Source organism: Xenopus tropicalis, chromosome 1, assembly GCF_000004195.4.
Source record: "Xenopus tropicalis strain Nigerian chromosome 1, UCB_Xtro_10.0, whole genome shotgun sequence".
Taxonomy (NCBI): Eukaryota; Metazoa; Chordata; class Amphibia; order Anura; family Pipidae; genus Xenopus; species Xenopus tropicalis.
The window spans coordinates 142,583,160-142,603,827 of NC_030677.2; the positions used below are offsets into that span (position 1 = coordinate 142,583,160).

The following is a 20,668-nucleotide window of genomic DNA, read 5'->3' on the forward strand; positions in this document are numbered from 1 at the left end:
ATAGAAAACAACTCATGAACACAATACAAATGTTTGTATAACAAACAACCAACTTTGAATAAACATAAACCATAACATACACCATAACAACCCAATAACTGCGCAGCGCAACTGGCGCTGCCAGCTGCCCTTCCAGCCCGGAACCCCCTACCCAACAAAACTCACCTCCTAATCCACTTACTTACCCCTGAGGTTCCAGGCATGCCATCCCCAAACAATTAACAAACTCCCTTCCTAACCCAACCATTGTTTTCCCCCAACTGAATCACCCCGCCAACACCACTCGTTGCTTCCACCTCTATAGGGAGGGAGGGTGGGCGTTTTCCTATGCTGCCTAAAATGGATGAGGAGCGGGAACATTTTCCAGCTATTTATACCCCAAACGAAACAACCAATCAGATAACAAACTGGGAGTGGCTATGTCTGTCCTACTGCTACGTCATGCCCCTGCTTCCCTACGTTTCCCTACGGGTCATTGGGCTACTGGAACGTCAAAAACCAACTGATAGCTGAAACTCAGTGGATTAATTGAAATAAGCTTTCCACAACATCCACCTTCAAAACACAAAACCTGACCGCATAGGCTACAAGCAAACAGAAGCCAGGTCTCTAAAAAGCCTTCCCCTGCAGTTGATTAATGGAAGGCTTCAGGTAGGGGTAACGCCCCTTCTTGCCAGAGCGCCCCTTACAGAATAAAACACTTTCTAACTAGGAATGGGGTGAATCCACTTTTTTTTGGATTTGACCGAACCCCAATCCTTTGAGAGAGATTTAGCTGAATAAAGAACCAAATCCAAACCCTAATTTGCATATGCAAATTAGGCAACAGAAGGGTCAAACGCTGCGCAAGTGGTGAAAAGTTTTCAACTTCCGTGTTTAGATGACAAAAAGTCATGTGATTTTAAGGATTTGGTTCAGCCAGGAGCATGGATTCAGTGCATCCCTATTTCTAGCATACTAAAAGTTAACTTCCAGGTTAATTAAGCTGAAGTACTCCTTTAACAGGGGTGCAACCTCCATCCAACAGCCCTGCGGAATATGTTGCTGCTTTATAAATAAATGTTAATAATAATAATAAATCCTGTTTCCTTTGAGGTCATCTTGATTGCCCCATTTCCAAACATACATATAGATGCAGAGTTACCAATATATGTGAGTATGTAATGTCTTAAGCATTTTTTTTATCATAGAAAAGACATAAGGGGTCATTTCCAACCTTAGAGGCTGCGTGCAAAGTGCTCCTGTACCCCTTAGTGCTCTTGCACTTCTGCCAGGGGAATTGAAATTACTTCAGTTTGATCTGTTAAATAATGTAAATCCAATTTGTTGGCAAATTATTCTCTGGCAAACACCCCCTAATACTGCCCAAAGCATACAAAAAGGGGTATTTTGCACCATGATTACCATTACAGTAAAGAGATTTGCTGCCTTTCTCAGGCAAATCTGCTTAAAAATATTTAACCTAACCCTCAGAAACTATTGGTTCTTAGTTTAAAGCTACTTTACCATACAGGGCAAGATACCTTTGGTATGCATGTGTGTGGTTTTAATATAAAAAAGCAGTAAACAAAACAAAAAGCTACACAGTGGAATATTCATCAGAAAGTTACTATATTGATGATTTTAACTGCAAGTCTGCTGCACCTACAGACACAATCCACTGTGGGAACACTAAAGTGGAGGTAGAAAGAATAAGGGCATTGGTACAGCCCTGCTTACTACAGTTCCCACTACCCATTAGCCTTTAGCTGTCCAAAGCTGGAGTGTTACATGTTGTACAGCAAACTGGGGTTTAAGTATAAACAGTATTTGACAAGCCTTACACAAAAATTTTTATTATTGGTAATTAACCAATATATAGGCCATTCTCAGGTCAAGCAACTCCTACGAAGCTGAAAAAAATGAAAAATATTGTGGAAATGTGTACCAGCTTTGTCATATACATTCACTAAATAGAACTAAGAAAACCCCATGTACCCCTGAAATATAAACATTGTAAAAGTGCCTGTAACATCAATACTTCAGAGAAAAGATCAGACAGGAACAAAAAAAAAATCACTAATGTAAACAACTGGATCAAACACAAAGAAACTTAAATCAATAGTAAGGAAACGCCAGGGAAAAAAAGAACAAAAGCTGGAGGAGAGTTGCAGTATTGTACGTAATATAGAAAGGGAGGGGTAAAGTGGAGAGGCCAGGAAGAAAGGCAGGACTTAGAAAGTGAAAGAAGAAGAACTGTTTCCATTCAAAGGGACATACAATATCACAGTGGCCTACATGCGAATGAAAGCACTGCTGGTGGGACAGGTGGGATATAACATATAACCCTGGAGGTAAGGTAGGCACTGAAACAAGTTAGAATATATATATATTAAAAAAAACAAACATTCTCTCACAGGGAGCACTTGACACTCATATGACACTCACAGACACACATAGAATTACACGTCTCTCAAAGAGCACACCCATTCCTTGCAGTACAAAAAGTTCCACCTTACCTTTAATACATAGTTATTGTTTACAATCAAAGACCAATGCTGATTTCTGAGTCAAAGTTTTACATGTCCAGTAGATAAATGTGTGAGGATTGTTATGTATAGAATGGAATTTAGCTAGATGAGGCTGCAGAATGAATTAACTCTGTTAGTTTTAGGGCAAGGATTTTGGGGCATTTGTATGGGGCCCCAAACCACAGAAGGCATATTTGGAAAGAGAAAGCAAATAGCAAAAGTAAAGTCTCTTAAAGCATCAACTTTAGTACTTGTTTTCTGATACTGCAAATAGCTGTTTAATTTCGTTCCAACTATGATGGGTAAAGGCAAGAAAAAAAGGCATGTGCTCAGGTAATACCAAAACAGATGAATTATAGAGGACCATGTGCCTGCTGTGGGGCCGCTGAGGTATAAGGGGGCCAGCAAGGCAGTGACTGATCAGCAATTAGTATGTGTTTACGAAACATCTTATTCCCAAAGTTTAGGGGGGGCTTAAAATGATTTTGTTGTTGTAACAAACAAATGATTTTTTTGTTGTCCAGTAACTTCTAGTTACAACACTTAAGCAAAGCTGTCAATTCCCCCTATAATTTTGTACGTTACCTCCCAGTCTTCCATCAGTTGCCGAAGTTCTTAGTTAAATTCCAAGAGCGAGCAGCAATTTTTTTGCTTCAGCAGGTCAATTTACGCAAGTGACGTCACTTCTGGAAGTGAGAGCACACATATTCCAGTTAGCCTGGAAAAAATTCCTCCCCTGAGAATCTTCTGCCTAGGGTTGACAGCTCTGTTAAAGTATACAGACATATGGAAGTAGAGATACATGTGACCCAGGGATACGTGGACGTAATGATACAGTGACACAAGGATACACAGAATTAATCATGTAATTAAGCAACTTTGCATGGAAGTGAAGCAAAGATATACAAAAGTAACTATGCAGTAATCTTAGAATACATTAATGTATGCAGCAAAGCCAAGATACTTGAAAGTATGGCTGCACTGGAAGGAATGATGGGGAATATGTACCACTAAGGATGCACTGAAGCGAGGATACAAGAATGTTATGGCCCAGTAAACTAAGAATATATAAAAGCATAAATGCATTGAAGCTAGGATACATGAAAGCAATCATAAAGTGAAGCAAGAATATAAGTAGATCAAGTAAACATGAAGGTAAAGAAGGAGCAAAATTAAGGATAAACTAAGGATGCAGGCAAAGCAAGAATACATGGAAGTAAAAACAGAGCTAAGAAAGAATATATAGAATTGTGGCTTAGTGGATAGTGCTGCGATTCCAGCCAGGGCACTATCTAAGTTTGTATGTTCTCCCCGTGTCTGTGTTTGTTTCCTCCCACACTCCAGAAACATACAGGCAGGTTAATGGTTCCTAATAATACTGACCCAAGCCCCGCTGAGGGTATTGTGAATGATGGATAATTGCATTAAAGCACCACGGAACTGTGTTGGCGCTATATAAATAACAGACAATAAATTTAGTATCATCAGCAAAGAGATAGTAAAAAATCCCCCATTTATCCCAAAGTCAATGATCAGTGCCTTAAAAGGTGTCCACAGGGGATTGCCATCTTATTAGGCAGTGCTAACTGAGAAGCAGCAGAAAAGAAAATACTGAGGACATCTTGGAAGGTAAAGATCTTTACCTCTAAAAGGCTGTGGTGGCAATGGGCTGGTACAGAAGCCCAAAACATAAGGTTAGCATTTCTAGCCCAATTGTTTAGTTGAGCTTTAGCTGTCCTTTAGTATGGTAAAAGTACTTTTGATATGGTGATGAAAACTACCCCAAGTGGTTAAGAAATCAATGCTCCAACATACTGTATATAATAGCATATATAATAATATATAAAATTATTGCCTGTGCGCCTGAACTGTAAAATGCTCCAAATGGCAGGCTAACAGGAAGCTTCCAAACAAACAAGATGATGTGGCCAATAACATTAGGAATTAAAGGTATCCTAAAAACATATACAGAGATTGTTCATGTAGCCTGTACTTTTAAACAGCACAGTTTATAGAAAACAAGATATTTTCTAGGGCAGGCTTTTTGGCTATGTGTATTGATAGGCAATATCTACGGATCTACTGAACAGGTGGTGCTTTGTTAGGCAAACATGGTGGCACACAGCACAGCGGATAGCAAACAGTCGGCAATTAAAACCAGAACTTCTTTAAAGAAGGCCACACTCAATCTGCTGACGAACAAATTAATGAGGAAATTGCATACCCTGTTTATGCCATCTTTAAGCTTATTATTATAATTAGCCTTATGTTTACTTTGCATTTTTAAATGTTAAGTGAAACATTGCAGTGATTTTTCTGCATATGGAGCCTTATTTATCTTCATATTTATGTTTACTTATGTGAGAGGTGGTAGCCATGACTGTTCTGAAGCAGTCATCCAATGAAATCTATAATTGGTCAGTATAATGTATCTTTAAGCTCAGTTGTGCAAGGGTTTTCTGTTTTGTGGAGGATATAAAGCCTGCCCCTGTTCACTAAATATCCAGACGCAGATCTGTTTCTTCTTGTAAAATGCTAGACTATTTATTTTTAACATTATCAGCCTCCCATCTAATCAGATGAATTATTTGTTCTGCAGTGTTAATTGAAAGCTAAACTTCATGTAAATAGGATAATATAAAACAGAATATCACGCAGTTCCTTCTGCTATGTATAGTACCTCTGAAGTAGTCCAAGTGAAGTTTCCCATGCCTGTAGAAGATTATATAAACCTCTGGCTGCTGGAAAGAAGCCAACTAAGGATTCCTGCCCAAATTCAGCTTCGAAAAGCACCCTAGTACTGACTCAGCAGAGAGGAACACTGCAAGCTGCAAATCCTGAAATGTATGTACAGGCCAGTGTTTTAACCCTGCTTGGCATCAGTGGACATATTAACCCTTTTCCTAGCAATAATGGAATCTATGTCACTGGTACTAAAGTGACTGTAGATTCTGCATTTTTTGGGTTCTGTGCAAATGTATGGGATTAGCACATTGCCTAGCAATAGCTGCCACGAGCAGACAAAGATTTTATATAGCCACATTTAGGACAAATTCTCAGAAACCTAAGTTACTGGAACTGTCAGCTAGATATTAAATAAATTGGCAATACACATGTATAAACCAGTTGCGTTGATCCAAAAGATTAACCCAGGGCATCTCAATTGGTTAACTAAAGAAAGTATAGGTCAGAGCAGTTCCACCCTCACCAATGAGCCTTCATAAATATCCCGAATCCTGTCATTGGTTAACTACAATAACCCGAAACAGATCAGCATACAGATCAGTTTGAATCAAACTGTAATTAATCTATGCATGTAATTAATCTATGCAGGTATTGATTCAGATAACTTTGGGAAGATGCTAAATGCTGATGTGGATTTCTGTATCCCAGCAAATAAGTATTTCAAGGTCAGGGTTGGACATCAGTGACCACCTATTAAAATTTTCCACTGTCCCTAAATCTATTTTAAAAGGTTGATATTTGTTTTGATGGTTACCTGTATGTGGATATATTGTTGTATTATAGATCAACTAGGAGGATCTCACGCTGTGCACAATAACATAGGCTAATTTACTGTACTAAGACAAATTAAAATTGGCAAACCACAGAAACTAGTTGGTAAATAGTCACTGTATGTTTAGCCAGACGTACAAGTTCAGAATACAGGTATCAGACCCCTTATCCATAAACCCATTATCCAGAAAGTTCCATATTACAGAAAGGCCATCTCCCATAGACTCCATTTAAATCAAATAATTCACATTTTTAAAAATGGTTTCCTTTTTCTCTATAATAATAAAACAGTACCTTGTACTTTATTCCAACTAAGGTAAGGTAGGAGGTCTGAATTACAGAAAGACCCCTTATCTGAAAAACCCCAGGTCCCGAGCATCTGGATAAAGGGTCCCATACCTGTAATAAAACCAAATATTCTATGTGCCTTCTCCAGCCAACCCTAAAGCTCAAAAACTGCACCTCTGCTGCAAACCTAGGGACAGGATGCAAGCACACAAAAATATAGCAGTTTGCTCTCATATTTGCACTTTGTAAATTATGCCCTAGGTTTATACTCCCCTCCTTTAGGCCTTCTTTTCAAGCAGTCTATATTCATGTTATAGATCATGGACCTCTAATGATTGCACTGAAAACTGATTGTATTCAAATTAAATGCATTGTAACCCTTCTACTGGATATCCTAGAGGTGTCCCTGATTTTAATATGATTTGGTAACCTTAGTCAATATTGTTTAATGCACACATGCATTTTTGTGGCTCCACTGTGCATCATTTTAAACCAGTTAGACTGGACTAGCTAAGTGCTTTCTCTGGAAAATGATTTTTAAGGTAAAGGGCACATGGTGCTTTCGCTCCTCTGCTCTCAGACTGAGAGAGAAGCAGATCTAATCCCTTATGGAACTTAGTAAAACTGCACTGACATGTACGGCTTCTGCCCTCATGTAGTTACAAAGAGGGATCAGAAACAGAGATACCTGCTCCGTTCCATGCAGCTACATGCTGGTAGAAGCTGTGATTGTCAATACAGCTATACAGAGATGCAGAAGAGAGCAGATCTGCTTTTCTCAGTTTGCAGAAAAAATGCTGGCAGAAACCAGCGGAGCCAACGCTATGAGGCACATTCATCAAATCACGAGTTTGAATCCCAAAATGGGTAAAATTTGGATCGGATACTATAATTTCTTACGAAAAAATCGGAATAGTCACGATAATATTATATTGGTGATCCGAAAGTCACAAAATTTTCATACCGAGCAATTGTAAACAGCGGGAAAAACTTTCGTACTCAGCGTGGCAATACGATTTTGTCGCACAAATTTTGTTGCAAGGTACGAAATTGTCACAGAAAATACGCTCGGAGCGTTCGTACATTAATAAATGTCCCCCTATGTGTCCCTTCTAAGAAGCTATGAGATACTTCGTAGTTGAGTGCTCCATAATTGGGGCGCAATCAATAAAAAAGCTTTTATGCACAACTCAGCTGTTGTGGTGAACTGTACGGTCAGTAGAGTTGAGTGCAAGGCCCAGGAGGGATTGTATAGGAACATGAGAGCTGATATATAGAAAGAGCAGCAGAAGAATACAAGGTTCTGAAGGACAGGATAATAAGAGAGAGATTTCGTCAGGCAGCAGCAGTAAGGATGAAATGCAATGGCTGGAGATGAGATTCTGGGAGATCAGCTAGTAATCTATTAATTGTCTATCCTGGAGAGTATGAGGGCCTGGAGCTGTAGAAAGACAGAGAAAGGGACATATTTTTGCAATAAGAAGCAACAATATGGGCTGATACAGTAAAGAATATGAAGACACTAGAACAGAGGCCTATATGAAGGTGTGCATAGAGAGATAGCATAGTAATCATAATAAAGCAGAAACACCAATACCAAGCATTTCAAAGTATTTTAAAAAGAAAGAATAGTCTACTGTATCAAATACTGAGCTTATTATGTAAAAAACCCACCCAGGTTCCATTTATTCTTATGGGATATTAAAAAGCATATTATGAATTACGCTCTAAACTTACATTTTGACAAATCTGCTTGGATTTACTGTAAGGATGTGATGGTGTAAAGTACTGATGCACTCCCTATGCGCAGTGACGCCATCAGGCCAGCACCACATCTTAGATACCAAAGGGTAGGAGTTAGCTATTAAAAACAGAAAAGATCTGACAGATCCTTCCCATCTAGCAGTAATTATATACATGCAAGTGATAAGGGGAAAGGTCAAGATTTACTGTCTTGAACTGACAATTGCAGGTGGGCTTGGAGCCTAAAAACATTATAGTCTTTAATAAAATATGAGAAAGAGAAAAAACATATATGCAATTATTACAGTTGACTTGTGGCAGACATTTGAGCCACGGGAGGAAGGAGGGGGATCTGGTTGCATCATAGCAATGCAACTTCCCCATCTGAATGGCTACGGGTTGGGTAAATAATATGCAAAAAATGAGCCAGCATTCTGCAGCATAATTATTTTCTTTGCCTTTGGAGCTATGTGGCAAAATTCTATGAAATTCTATGAAACAAACAACAAAAGACATACAAAATTGGTGAGACGCTACATATATGTATATATATTCCTAGTACAGTAATAGTGTTATTGAAACAAATCCTGCTTATTTGTGTTTAGATCAGTTATACTTGTAATTTTGTGTAACTTTTGTCTGAATGTGAAAAAGTTTTAGGCTCTGTACCTACAGGCATTTCAGCTTGTGTTTGCCATGCAGTGCATCTATGTCTTCCACTACATTGTGAGAAAGTACCCAAGGGAAACAATGCTAATGCTGAAATAAAACAAAAATGTGTTCAGCATTAGTGTTCTCTTGCATTTGTACTAACCTACAGAATATAAAGAGATCAGTTAGCTCTTGTGTGGCCATGGAACTCTACTGTACTCAAGCTGAAATTCCCATGGTGTACACCTTAAATTACAGGTGTTTTAAAATGTACATTTTAAAATACATTTAAAAAAATCAGGACAGTTTGCATATTTATGTAGCAAAACAGGGGAGAACTCACCAGATGGGTTAAACTGCAACTAGGTGCTCCGTGCTGCAACGTCTCAGACATGCCCCTGATCCAGGCAAAACTCAGTGCAATATAGATAAATTGTAGACGGAGCACAGGAACATCCTTCCATAACAACGATTAAACGATTAAAACCATTACGGAGTTAGGCACCCACAGCTGTGGGTGCCTAACTCCGTGATGGTTTTCAACATTTGAATAAAAGTGATATTTTATGGAAGGATGTTCCTGTGCTCCGTCTACAATTTATCTATGTATATGTCTGTATTCAGCTCAGTGTCGGACTTTTACATATGGCTGCAATTGGGGGCAGAGGAGAAGTACACAAATTTAATGGCTTGGAGTGGTGTCCCACTGGCCCAGTCTGACCCTGATTCAGATTAGTTATCATCGAGTATAACTTATTGTCTAATTATTACAGAGAAAAAGCAAAAACGTAAAAAGTTAATAACTGCTTGTTTAAATGGGACACTATTGGTTGCTTTTTTGGATAAGGTGTTTCTGGATAAGCGATCCTACAAAGATAAAGTTCAAGTAATTATGTAGACTGTGGTGATAAATGATCAGTGCCTATATAAGGTTTATTCAGCATTCCTTTTTATATATATATATATATATATATAATCAACACTGCATTTCCCATAGTATGTGTATTCCTTCCAGCACTGAGCTTTATATAGGAATCTTTTATAGGGAAGCTCTTACAAGAAGGACTCTTTAATTCTAATGTTTCATTCTATAACCCTTGTTTGTTAATAGATTCTAATCACCCCACTTGTTAGAATATTAATCTAAAGTGCCACAGAATTTGCTGACACTATATAAATAAATGATCATGAGTCATTTGTTGCAAAACTGCATAGATATGTTTCTGTAATTAACCTTAGACTGAATAAACCTAATTGCTTATTGTTTGCTGTGGGATACTGAACTATGACTAATTGCTTGTAAATGAACTGTATGGGTTCTGGATATCCTCAAATGAGTCACTATGTGAACTGGACTATTGTTATGCATTCCTCAGTCAATAAATGGCCCACCTGTGCTTCTGCATACTTAGGCACTAACACTAGAACTGTTGGTGTGTTTCAAAAGCCCTAGTGCATTCAAATAGAGAGTGGTCCACTTTCGGAATTAATATTTTAACCCTTATTTATAGCCATGGTGCAATTAAAGTACCGAAAAGTTTTTTCTGCCTCTGAGTCAGGTTGCTGACTAGTCGCTAACTATAAAGCTTAGTGAAGGAAGAATAATCTGTGGTTTGGTATTTGCTCCCTGATTCCCCCATACAACTACTTAATTGACATTGCATACTTCTGCATTCAAATTTATTTTGTGGAAAGAGATTTTAGAAGGATATTTCCAGTTTCAGCACAATAATGCTCCAGTGCACAAAGTGAAGTCCATACAGAACTGAGTAAATGGAATTGCCTGGCCATTTGAGAGCCCTGGCCTTAAAGCAGTTGTTCATGTTGTAATTACCTTTTGTTATGCTGTATTGTGCTATTCTGAAATAATTTTCAATTGGTCTTCATTTTTTATTGTGGTTTTAGCTTTATATTCAGCAACTCTCTATTTTGGAATTTTGTCAGCTATATGGTTGTAGGGTCCAAATTACACTTGCAGCCAGGTATTGGTTCAAATGAGAAACTGGAACATGAATAGGAGTGGAAAGATAAGTAATAAAATGAAACAATAACAATGAAAATGTAGCCTCAATGAGCAATAGATTATTGCATGCTGGGGTCAGTGACACCCTTTTGAAAGCTGAACAGAGCCAGAAGATAAAGAAAATAATTCAAAAACAATAAAAAATCCCCTTGGATTTTGCTCCCAGTGTCCCCAAATCAGGTAGTTATTTTTAAATTTCTGGCTTGGTGGCAAGTTTTGGTTGCATAAAACATGATGTACCACCGAACAAACCCTCCTGTAAGCTCAGATTACACATAGAGGCTACCAAATAGATAACCACAACCCTTATTTAGCATCCCCATGATATTTTATGATGTTTGTGTTGTTTCCCAAGTCTTTTTACATTTGATTGTGGCTCATGAGTCAGAAAGGTTAGGGACCCCTGTTCTATAGAATACTAAGGGGCAGATTTATCAAATGTGAGTTTAGAGCTTAATACTTATAAACACACCCATGTTCTATTCATTCCTGTGGGATTTTTAGAAGCGTATTTATCAGCGGGTGAAAGTTAGAACTCACCACTCACACTTCTAAAAATCCCATAGGAATGAATAGAACATGGGTGAGTTTATAAGTATTAAGCTCTAAACTCACATTTTGATAAATCTGCCCCTAAAAGTTAATGTAAAAGTGAACTACCCCTTTAAGCCAATTTAACACATGGGGGGGGGGGTAGAAATAGACTTGAAAGTTGCAATCCAGGCCTATTGTCAGTGCCCAACCTTACTAATTGTATATATATATATACAGTAATATATGTAACCGATTATATGATGGAGGTAACCATAGAACCAACGCAATGCCTTTATGCTGAACCACCCATTCGCGCTCATACATTGTATACAGGCCATGTACAACCGATATCAAATTACTAAATGCAATTACTATATGCAGATAAGCTAATTCAGATCAATAGATAATTATTACATGCATCAAAGGAGTGACTTTCTATTATTTTATCATATCATTAGATGTATTACACATCTAGCTGTTTCAAAGGAAAATCTGCCCACACACTGCTAGCCTAGACTGCAATTAAGACTTTTCTTTTTGATTTATGCTATTTTAAGTTTCCAGAGTCATAACGAAGCTTCTGAAGTTTGCGTGTAGTGGCTCTGAAAAATATGAGAGGTTGAAGGTGATTATTACATCATCTCACTGCTTTAGCCCCTTCTCTCATTACACTAATGGAGAACAAGCGCATTTTTATGAGTTTTTCTGGTATCTAAAGCTGGCCATACACGCAACGATATAATAAGATGAAATATAGTTTTGTGCAATTTTGGACCATGTGTGGGCTCCAGATTATCTTCCCAATAATTTTGGTACCGTGGTGATCGTTTAGTCGATCGGACAGGTTAGAAAATTTTGGTCGGATAACAATAATATCTGTGTGTGTATTGTGCATTTCCGTCGCTTTCGATTGGTGTATGCCAACATTTCATATTCAGAACATCCACCAATTTGTTATTTTTAGGACTTTATCATACAATTTCAGTCTGAATGTTAGTTTTAGATTGTTGTATTAAAACATACAATCAATATACGAATGTTCGGTGGAAGAAGACTAAATTCTAAACTTGTATGGCCACCTTAAGACTGAACAATGACTACAGGTTTCTTCACAGGTCCAACTTTTATTCGTGACAACTATAAAAAGATACTGATGGTTAGCACATAAACCTTTGTTACACTCTATATATTTTATACTGAACTTTATTAAAATCTTGATAAGGCAGTTAATGTATTACATTTAATAAGGATACATAAATATTCCTCACTATAAGCAGTCTATTTACTTCTAGTACAAAGCAGCAAGTAGCTTTACATTTTTTCCTTGGGCTGTCTTTTCAACAACTGTGCAGCAAGTTAAATATAAATATATATATATATATATATATATATATATAGATGTGGGGGGTGAACTTTCTAATAAATTGGTCCTTCCCTTGTCCATGAGTGCTTTCAGATTGAGATTCAGTGCTTTTCAGAACAGCTTTCAAGACAGCCTTTATGAGAATTAAGGGGTTAAAAGAACTTTCTATTCAAGCATCAGGCACATGTTTCTAACTGTTTTAAACTACAAGTATGGAATCCATTATCCAGAAAACCCATTATTTAGAAAGCTACTTGACTCTAAGATAAAATTAATCCTTATTGGAGCCAAAGCAATAAATTCATGTTTCAATTATATTATAGTAGACATCGAGATGGATAGTAATGACAGCCAATAAAAAGCAACAATTAATGGAAAGCTTTATGCCAGTATAAAGTTAACGTTTCATGATGATTTTTCATCTGCTGTATTTGGTATGGCTTTAGAGATGTGGTTCCTAAACTTTGGGGCAGTGATTGGGGGAGCTCTGCCTATAGACTAGTTGATCTGCTAGATATAGTACAATTGGTATCTAACCTTTAGGTCAATTTAAGTGAGATCAAGAGTGAACACCTTTTTTTCTTATTCCTAGACCTAAAACTGATACAACATATTAGGATACAACTATACAGTCCTGTCTAAATGTCGGATCTCAAATGAGAGTTTTCTAGCAGGTTGTGTCAATAGCTGCAACTGACTAATGGCAATGCATTGCACACTAATGTCATTATTATTGCTAAGCATGGTATAGTACACTCCCCTTTTTTTGAGGGGATAAGTAGTGTGTTAATTGTACCACAATTGTATCACTTCTGGCAATAGGTTTTAACTGCTCTGCACCCAATTCAAGATTTTTGAGCATGATGGATGAATGCACACACAACTTTTTGAGGACTGTATATTATTGCTAGGTGGGCATTAGCCATCACCACTCTGAAAATGTTGGCTGTAATATGCTAATAATTTGCAGAAACGCACAAGGTAGTTATCATGCATTTTGCTGTATTGGAAGAAATGCACTGTGGGAAAAATATGGCGATTTGCATCCAGGAAGTACATTCAGCACAATGAACTATGTTTGTAAAAAAGCAGCTATAGTTTGTACTGTTCCCCCCTGTGCTCTGCCAGCCATTCACAAAGATCTTTTGCCAGCTGCTGGATGCATTGCTTAGAATTAATCTTTTGGTTGCATGGGTGTCCCTAAAAGTGTGAAATCTGCATTATTTTTGTTTGTCAGTGAAGCTTCTAGCTGTTGTAAGTTCAAACAAAAATGCCTGCATATTTTCTGGTGAGTATGGAACCAGAGATTCTGTGCATGGGCAGTACTACGGCATGTGATCATCTCTTCATTTCTTCTGGTCTGAATATGGTTGTACTAACTGACAGTGTCTTCTGTACTTCTTCCCAGATGTAGCACCCAGAGATTGACTTGAGGGATGGAGCTTTTGAAGCATATATCTGAAGGATCACTAAAAGATTGGTTAAAGATTGGACAAGGAGGTTTCGGGATGATTTACCGAGCACGGCACACTGAATGGAATTTTGATGTAGCTGTGAAGAAGCTGAGAGGGTAAATATTACATGTATATAGAATATCTGCTTCAGTTCAACCAGACAGTATTATACACTTTAGAATGGTATTTTCTCTGTTTTGAATTTTTAGTAGTCTCTATTTCTATTCAGCTTAAATATTTATGTAAACAACATAATTAATATTTTCAGTGGCATGCCTTTCCATGTCTTCTCTAGGGTGACCAGAAGGTCCTCTGAAACACTGTAGCATAAGGATAAAATACCACCATATGTATATATAGCTACACAACAGAAGTGTGTATACAACAGTCAACCAGTTACATACAAATACTGCTCTATAAAGTGAGATGCAATGCATCTGTTTTGTACTTTGCACTCTGCCTTCCTCTTTTCCAAAATTGCCACATACCCCATGTTCTCCATTTGGGAGCACAGACATATGCAGCTTCAATACAATGCTGTCTGCATTCAGCAGTGCTGCATTCAAGAGGGGTGGGTGGGGGAGAAAAGTAGAAGAAATCCAACAGACAGAGATACAATAGTAGAAGATACTTAATAGGTAAGAGAGAAAGTAGGACAAAGGTTAATATGGACTGGAAGTGGAATCCAGTAGAATGCCTGGAAGAGGATACATGATGTTAAAAGCTGCATAGACAGATATAAGTATTAGAAATGTATTTTGGCTTTATGGATAACAGGTCATTGGTAAGCCAGGAGCAGTTTCTGTGGAGTATTGTGGCCAAAAGTCAGATCGTATAGGGCCAAGCAAGACTTCATCACAGAAAAGTAGGTACATTGGCTGTATATATATATATGCAGACATATGTATGTATAACTTTATTTATAAAACGCTACTAGGAAATGCAGTGCTGCACAATTTTATGATTGAAGTGTAAAAAGAGCCAAAAGAATAAGAGAAATTTGACATGCAGTATCTAGATTTTGCAAGTCACATTGTGTGTTTTGAAAGAGTTACAGAATATTTTTTTAGCTTACAGCCAACCAAAGATTGCTTAAAAAGGATTTTCCTTATTTAACCAAAAAGTTGAAAGTGTCTCTTTTATTTTCAGCCTCACAGAAGCCATCAAAGCCTCTCTTACCCAAAAGTCAAATTTGGGTCTTAAAAAAAGAAACCTAATAGGACTGAAACAGTCTTGTCTATCAGTTTGTGCTGTTAATTGACAAGTTTCCTGGCATTTGGGATCTGTGCTGTTATAGCTGTAGTTCAGGTGTCAGAGTGCTGTCACATCTAGAAAAATATCATATTCTTTACAAAAGTTGCTTGGTGAAAACTAAATTTCTAGACTGTTTGTATTTGTGTGTGGGTGATGCTCATTATGACCTAACTGTGGGTGTGCAAACATGAAGTTTTTCATTTGAAATGTCTCTCTGTACAGTATATTCTATGGAAGAGCCAAAGACATTTTCTATATTTATGGCAATAGAGATCTGGAGGTATTTGGTGGCTTAGGACATGGCATTTCAGGCCCTTTATTTAAATAGTATAGGGCAGCGTGTAAAAATGGAAACAATTTTCATTTATTTACAAGTGGTTTACAGAAGACCTGGAAGTCCAAGTATCTTTTTTGGGCTTTGTATATAAAATAGTCATATCCTCAGAAACATCACTCATATACTTGCATGCCACTTATAACATCAGAATCAAAAGAGCTAACCCACCCTCTCAGAATAATTATATTGATTTTATTTTTTATCATCACTAGAAAATATCATTTCTGTATTCATGAAGGTTTTCTTTGTGTACAAAACAGTTGATGGAAGCGCATGGAAAACAAAACAAAAAAAAAAAAATATATGGTGCAGATCAATGAGAAAAAGAATATATATAATGGCTGCTGCCGTGAATACTTTAATTAAACACCACTGTAATGTGTAACCAGGACTATGTATATATTATAACTGCTCACCAGAACAATTCATAATAGAAGGTTTTCTTTGTCTTTATGGATAATTCACATGATGCTTTTTAGCTCCCAAGATGCAGCGTATGACATGTGAATTTTAGAGCCCTGCCAGCAAAAGCCACCATGCCCTTTTCATGTGATTATTAGCCTGTTGATGTCTGTTATTTTAATTGCTTAATTAGATCCCTGGAATCATGCATTGCTGATATGATGTATATGTTGTTCCTTTGACCACCGTTGTATCCTCCTAAACTTGGTTACCTTGATCAATGCTGCTTTCTATTCATAAGTCATTTTTATTGCATCCCTTTTGACCAGGGATGTATCTCGGGGGCTGGAGGAACTTCTGTCTGAGGCCAAAAAGATGGCTGTTGCCTCTCCAAGTCCTTATGTGATCACCTTGTATGGGATTGTGAAGGAAACAGATATGTGTCGCGGTATTGTGATGGAGTACATGGAGAATGGATGTCTAGATAAACTAATTTCCTGTTACAAACCCATTCCATGGGCTCTGAAATTCCGTATCATTCATCAGGTGGCACTTGGCATGAATTGGCTGCACTCCCTCTGTCCACCACTTTTGCACCTGGACCTCAAACCAAAGAATGTCCTTTTAAATCCTGAAATGAATGTAAAGGTGAGTGTTATCCTGTCAATAACTACATCACAGATTTAAAGGGAGAACATAATATGCATTTAATATTCTTTTCTGCTGTGAAATTAAATACAGAATTCTTATGGCTATTTGAATTTAAAGCTGAATGATGTGCTAAATAAAGATGCATTTTTAATTAATGAGTTAATCTTTACATGACACTTTATAAATCAGTATTGATCCTTAAAGGAGTCCAACTTGTAGCAAATGTTCATGATCTTTGGGCATTGCTATATGGCCATCTCTGTGCATATGTTTAATGTTTAAAATATGTTCCCGACATAAAATATCCTTGGGTAGTTCAAATATTTTTGCATTTTTTGAGTTCATTAACTGAACAGATCAAAAATCTGCTTCTGTATAGCCAACTAAAACCTATATGTAAGGCACCAAGTTTGCCCAGGAGCAGTAACCAATAGCAGCCAACAAGATGATTGCTTTTAAACAGGTGAATGGTAAATGCTTACTGCTGAGTGGTTGCTATGGGTTACTGCTCCTGGGCAAACATAAGTTCCTTTTATTACATAACCTCCATATTGCTTTATTTACAGATTACAGACTTTGGGTTATCTAGGTTTATTCGAACCACCTCTACTCGTGGGTCGGAATTAGAAGAAGATGGAGGAACACCAGAGTATATGCCACCAGAGGCATTTCAGGCAAATTACAGACCAAGCACATCAACCGATATCTACAGGTAAAGTACTTATTTTTATCCCATGCAAATTTATGCACTAATATCCTAGAGCCAAAAAATCATTTGTATATGCTATGCATGGCAACGTTTATGTGCACTTGGCACCAACCTTTGCTGTTTGGGGTGCAGGGGAAAATATGTTAGTTACCATTCTTTAGGCAGAGGTTGAACAATACACAGAGATGCTTGCATCTTATTTTTTGAAAGGACTTAATAATATATCAGTTACATTCCAACAATGATACAAGTACCCCACACCAATGAAAGGCTCAGCAGAGTAAAAAAACAGAAGAACCCGACAGAGCCGTTACTTCAGCACATACATTTATGTGAATAGCATATGAAATATGAAAAAATGAATACCCTGATCTTTCCCCTTTGCTGATATAATAGTAGCAGGTGATCTATGCTAGTTAATGCTAGTTAGTACACATCTAATTCATGTGACTAAAATACCTCAATGCACATTCAATATGTTCCTTAAAAATTCACTATATTTAGGATAAAACGAGGGATAACATCACAAAAGTGGTGCAGAAATGTCTGATGCATTTCTAGGCCCAACCCCTCTTGCATAGAGCAAAACTCCACCCTTTAAAATTCTTAAAGACATGTGCATTAAAGGCATATGTGTTAATAATATAAGTGTTAAAGGCGTAAGTATAAAAGGCATATGTATTAAAGGCATCCATGTTAAAAACATACAGGCATAGGTGTGACATGTTAAAGACATATGTATTAAAGGTATACTGTATATATATATACCTGTATATATTTATATATATAATAGTATAGTATTAAAGATTATAGGGTTTATTCACTAAAAGTGTGATAAGCGTTATCACATTTTTTTTGAGTTAAAATTGACATGGAAAAAAACGCACGATTCGCTAAAGTATTATCACATGCGCAGAAATAATACTAACGCATGATTCACAAACACTTAGACGAGCTAAATATCGCATTAGTCAAAAAATAACACCTACTTGAGGCAGGCGGTAATTATAGAAAAGTACAGTTCGTGAGCTTTTGGCAACACAATATGGACTTTGCAGTGTGATTTATTCAAGTCTGTGTTGGCCCTAGAGTAATGCAGCCGCCAGTTTGCAGGGAAATGGGCATTTTCAGAACAGTAGTTTTCCGAAAGTAATTCCGTGTAGGGCTAATATGGCGTGCGTCTTTTCGCACGCGGTGACAATTTGTGCGCGTTGCGTCAAATAGCGCACGAAAATAGTCTTCGCAACTTAAATAACGCAAACAGCATCGCGTCTAAATTAATGTAAGTATCCTTTTAGTGAATCGTGCGTTAAGACGCAATAAAATTTTTAACGCATGCTATAAATAGCGCTCGTTTTAATGCACCTTAGTGAATCAACCCTTATGTGTGAAAGGCTAATGTCTTAAATGCACATACCTATAAAACGTGTTAAAAAAAATATATATATATATATAATATTGACATATAATAGACACAATTTCTCTATTTAAATTACATTAGCATGTATATGTAAATTTTTTAAGTGTATATATATACAGAATAGATATATACAGGTATGGGATCCCTTATCCGGAAACCCATTATCCAGAAAGCTCCAAATTACATAAAGGCTGTCTCCCATAGACTCCATTATAAGCAAATAATTCTAATTTTTAAAAATGATTCCCCTTTTCTCTGTAGAAATAAAACAGTACCTTGTACTTGATCCCAACTAAGATATAAATAATCCTTATTGGATGCAAAACAATCCTATTGGGTTTAATTACTGTTTTATTGATTTTTTAGTAGAATTAAGGTATGGAGATCCAAATTATGGAAAGACCCCTTATCCGGAATACCCTTGGTCCCGAGCATTCTGGATAATGGGTCCTATACCTGTATATATACACTTGAAAAATTTACATATACATGCTAATCTAATTTAAATTGTGTCAATATTATGTAGGCAATATAAACTGTTGTCTAAAGGACTGTGTGAAAGAACATGACAGAACCCCCCTTTTTTAGAACAAATATAATATATGAGAAATGACTTTAAAGTGGACCTGTCACCCAGACATAAAAAGCTGTACAATAAAAGCCCTTTTCAAATTAAACATGAAATCCAAAATCATTTTTTTATTACCACATCCATATCCATTATAAAGGCATTTAAAAATCCAAGCTGTCAGTCATATATTGCCTGCCCCGCCTCTCCGCCTCTATGCCTTAGGCATAGAGGTGTGGCAGACAGTTACTTTCACTTTCAATTCAGAACTTTTTAGATGTTGCTGCACTCCTCACATTCCCCCTCCCTCCTCACCATGTAATTTTGTAACCAGTGCATGGACATGGGTATTGGGTCCCCCATACTGGCACAGAAACAAGATATTGGCAGGATGCAATGCCTGCTTTGATAACAGTGTCCACAAAATGGCCCCTGCCTGCTTGCTGCAATTGTGAATTCCAAGGCTGAAGAAACTAAGATTAAAATAATTTATATAGTGTAAATAAAGTTTATTTTGCTTGACAACCACAATAGAAAACAATTTGGAATTATTTCTTAAGGTGACAGGTCCGCTTTAATATCAAATATAACAGAAAAGTACGAATTCACAGTTTAAGGACCCCCCCCCAACTCTCTATAGTTTTTAACTTATATGTCCCCTAAACTTCTATTTTTTCCAATTTCTTGTCCAGTTTCAGACATTTTCTATTGACTAAAACATATTGAATGCCCATTTGTGAAATATTGGCATGTCTCATCAGAGCATGGGCAAAAGATGCTCTACAAAGCATACCCCAGCAGGAATAAGTGCCTTACCAACATACTGCCTTTCAGTCTGGCAAGCTGACAAATGCAATACATCTAGAATTATACCAATCAGCATAGTTGTTGTTTTTAAGACTCCAGTATTAGTGCTCCTGAATGACATAGACACGTTAATCAAGGAAAATTTATTACATTCATAAAATAACTATTAGTATTAATTAAAATGTCCACAAAGTGTTATTTATTTTCAAGAGTCTCAACATTAATCTTATCATTAATATTATCAATTAAGTCATGCTTCAATCAATCATTAATATGTCTTCAGCATTGCTTTATATAATTCCCATCAATCATATGCAATCCCCATTCTGTACATCCATCGTCTTTGTATCTTGTGATATCTATTACTCACTCACTCACTGTAATTGCTCACGTAATTCTTTATTATGGTCAATAATTAATTGCATTAATGTAAAGGAA

General features: G+C 37.0%; 1 protein-coding gene across 4 annotated transcripts in view; it reads left to right on the forward strand.

Annotated features, from left to right (window-relative positions):
- The first annotated feature begins 2,206 nt into the window (after nt 1-2,206).
- Nucleotides 2,207-20,668, forward strand: part of LOC100497374 (receptor-interacting serine/threonine-protein kinase 4) — a 31,536-nt gene continuing 13,074 nt past the window's right edge. Inside the window, exons 1-4 of one of the 4 annotated variants that reach the window (XM_031891452.1) lie at nt 2,207-2,333; nt 14,037-14,198; nt 16,405-16,723; nt 17,293-17,438. In XM_031891452.1, coding sequence (XP_031747312.1) covers nt 14,065-14,198; nt 16,405-16,723; nt 17,293-17,438 — 599 coding nt within the window. In that variant the 5' untranslated portion in view covers nt 2,207-2,333; nt 14,037-14,064. Of the gene's footprint in view, nt 2,339-14,036; nt 14,199-16,404; nt 16,724-17,292; nt 17,439-20,668 lie in introns of all 4 variants that reach the window. The other 3 variants (XM_004910744.4, XM_002934286.5, XM_031891450.1) reach the window with 3 other exon arrangements.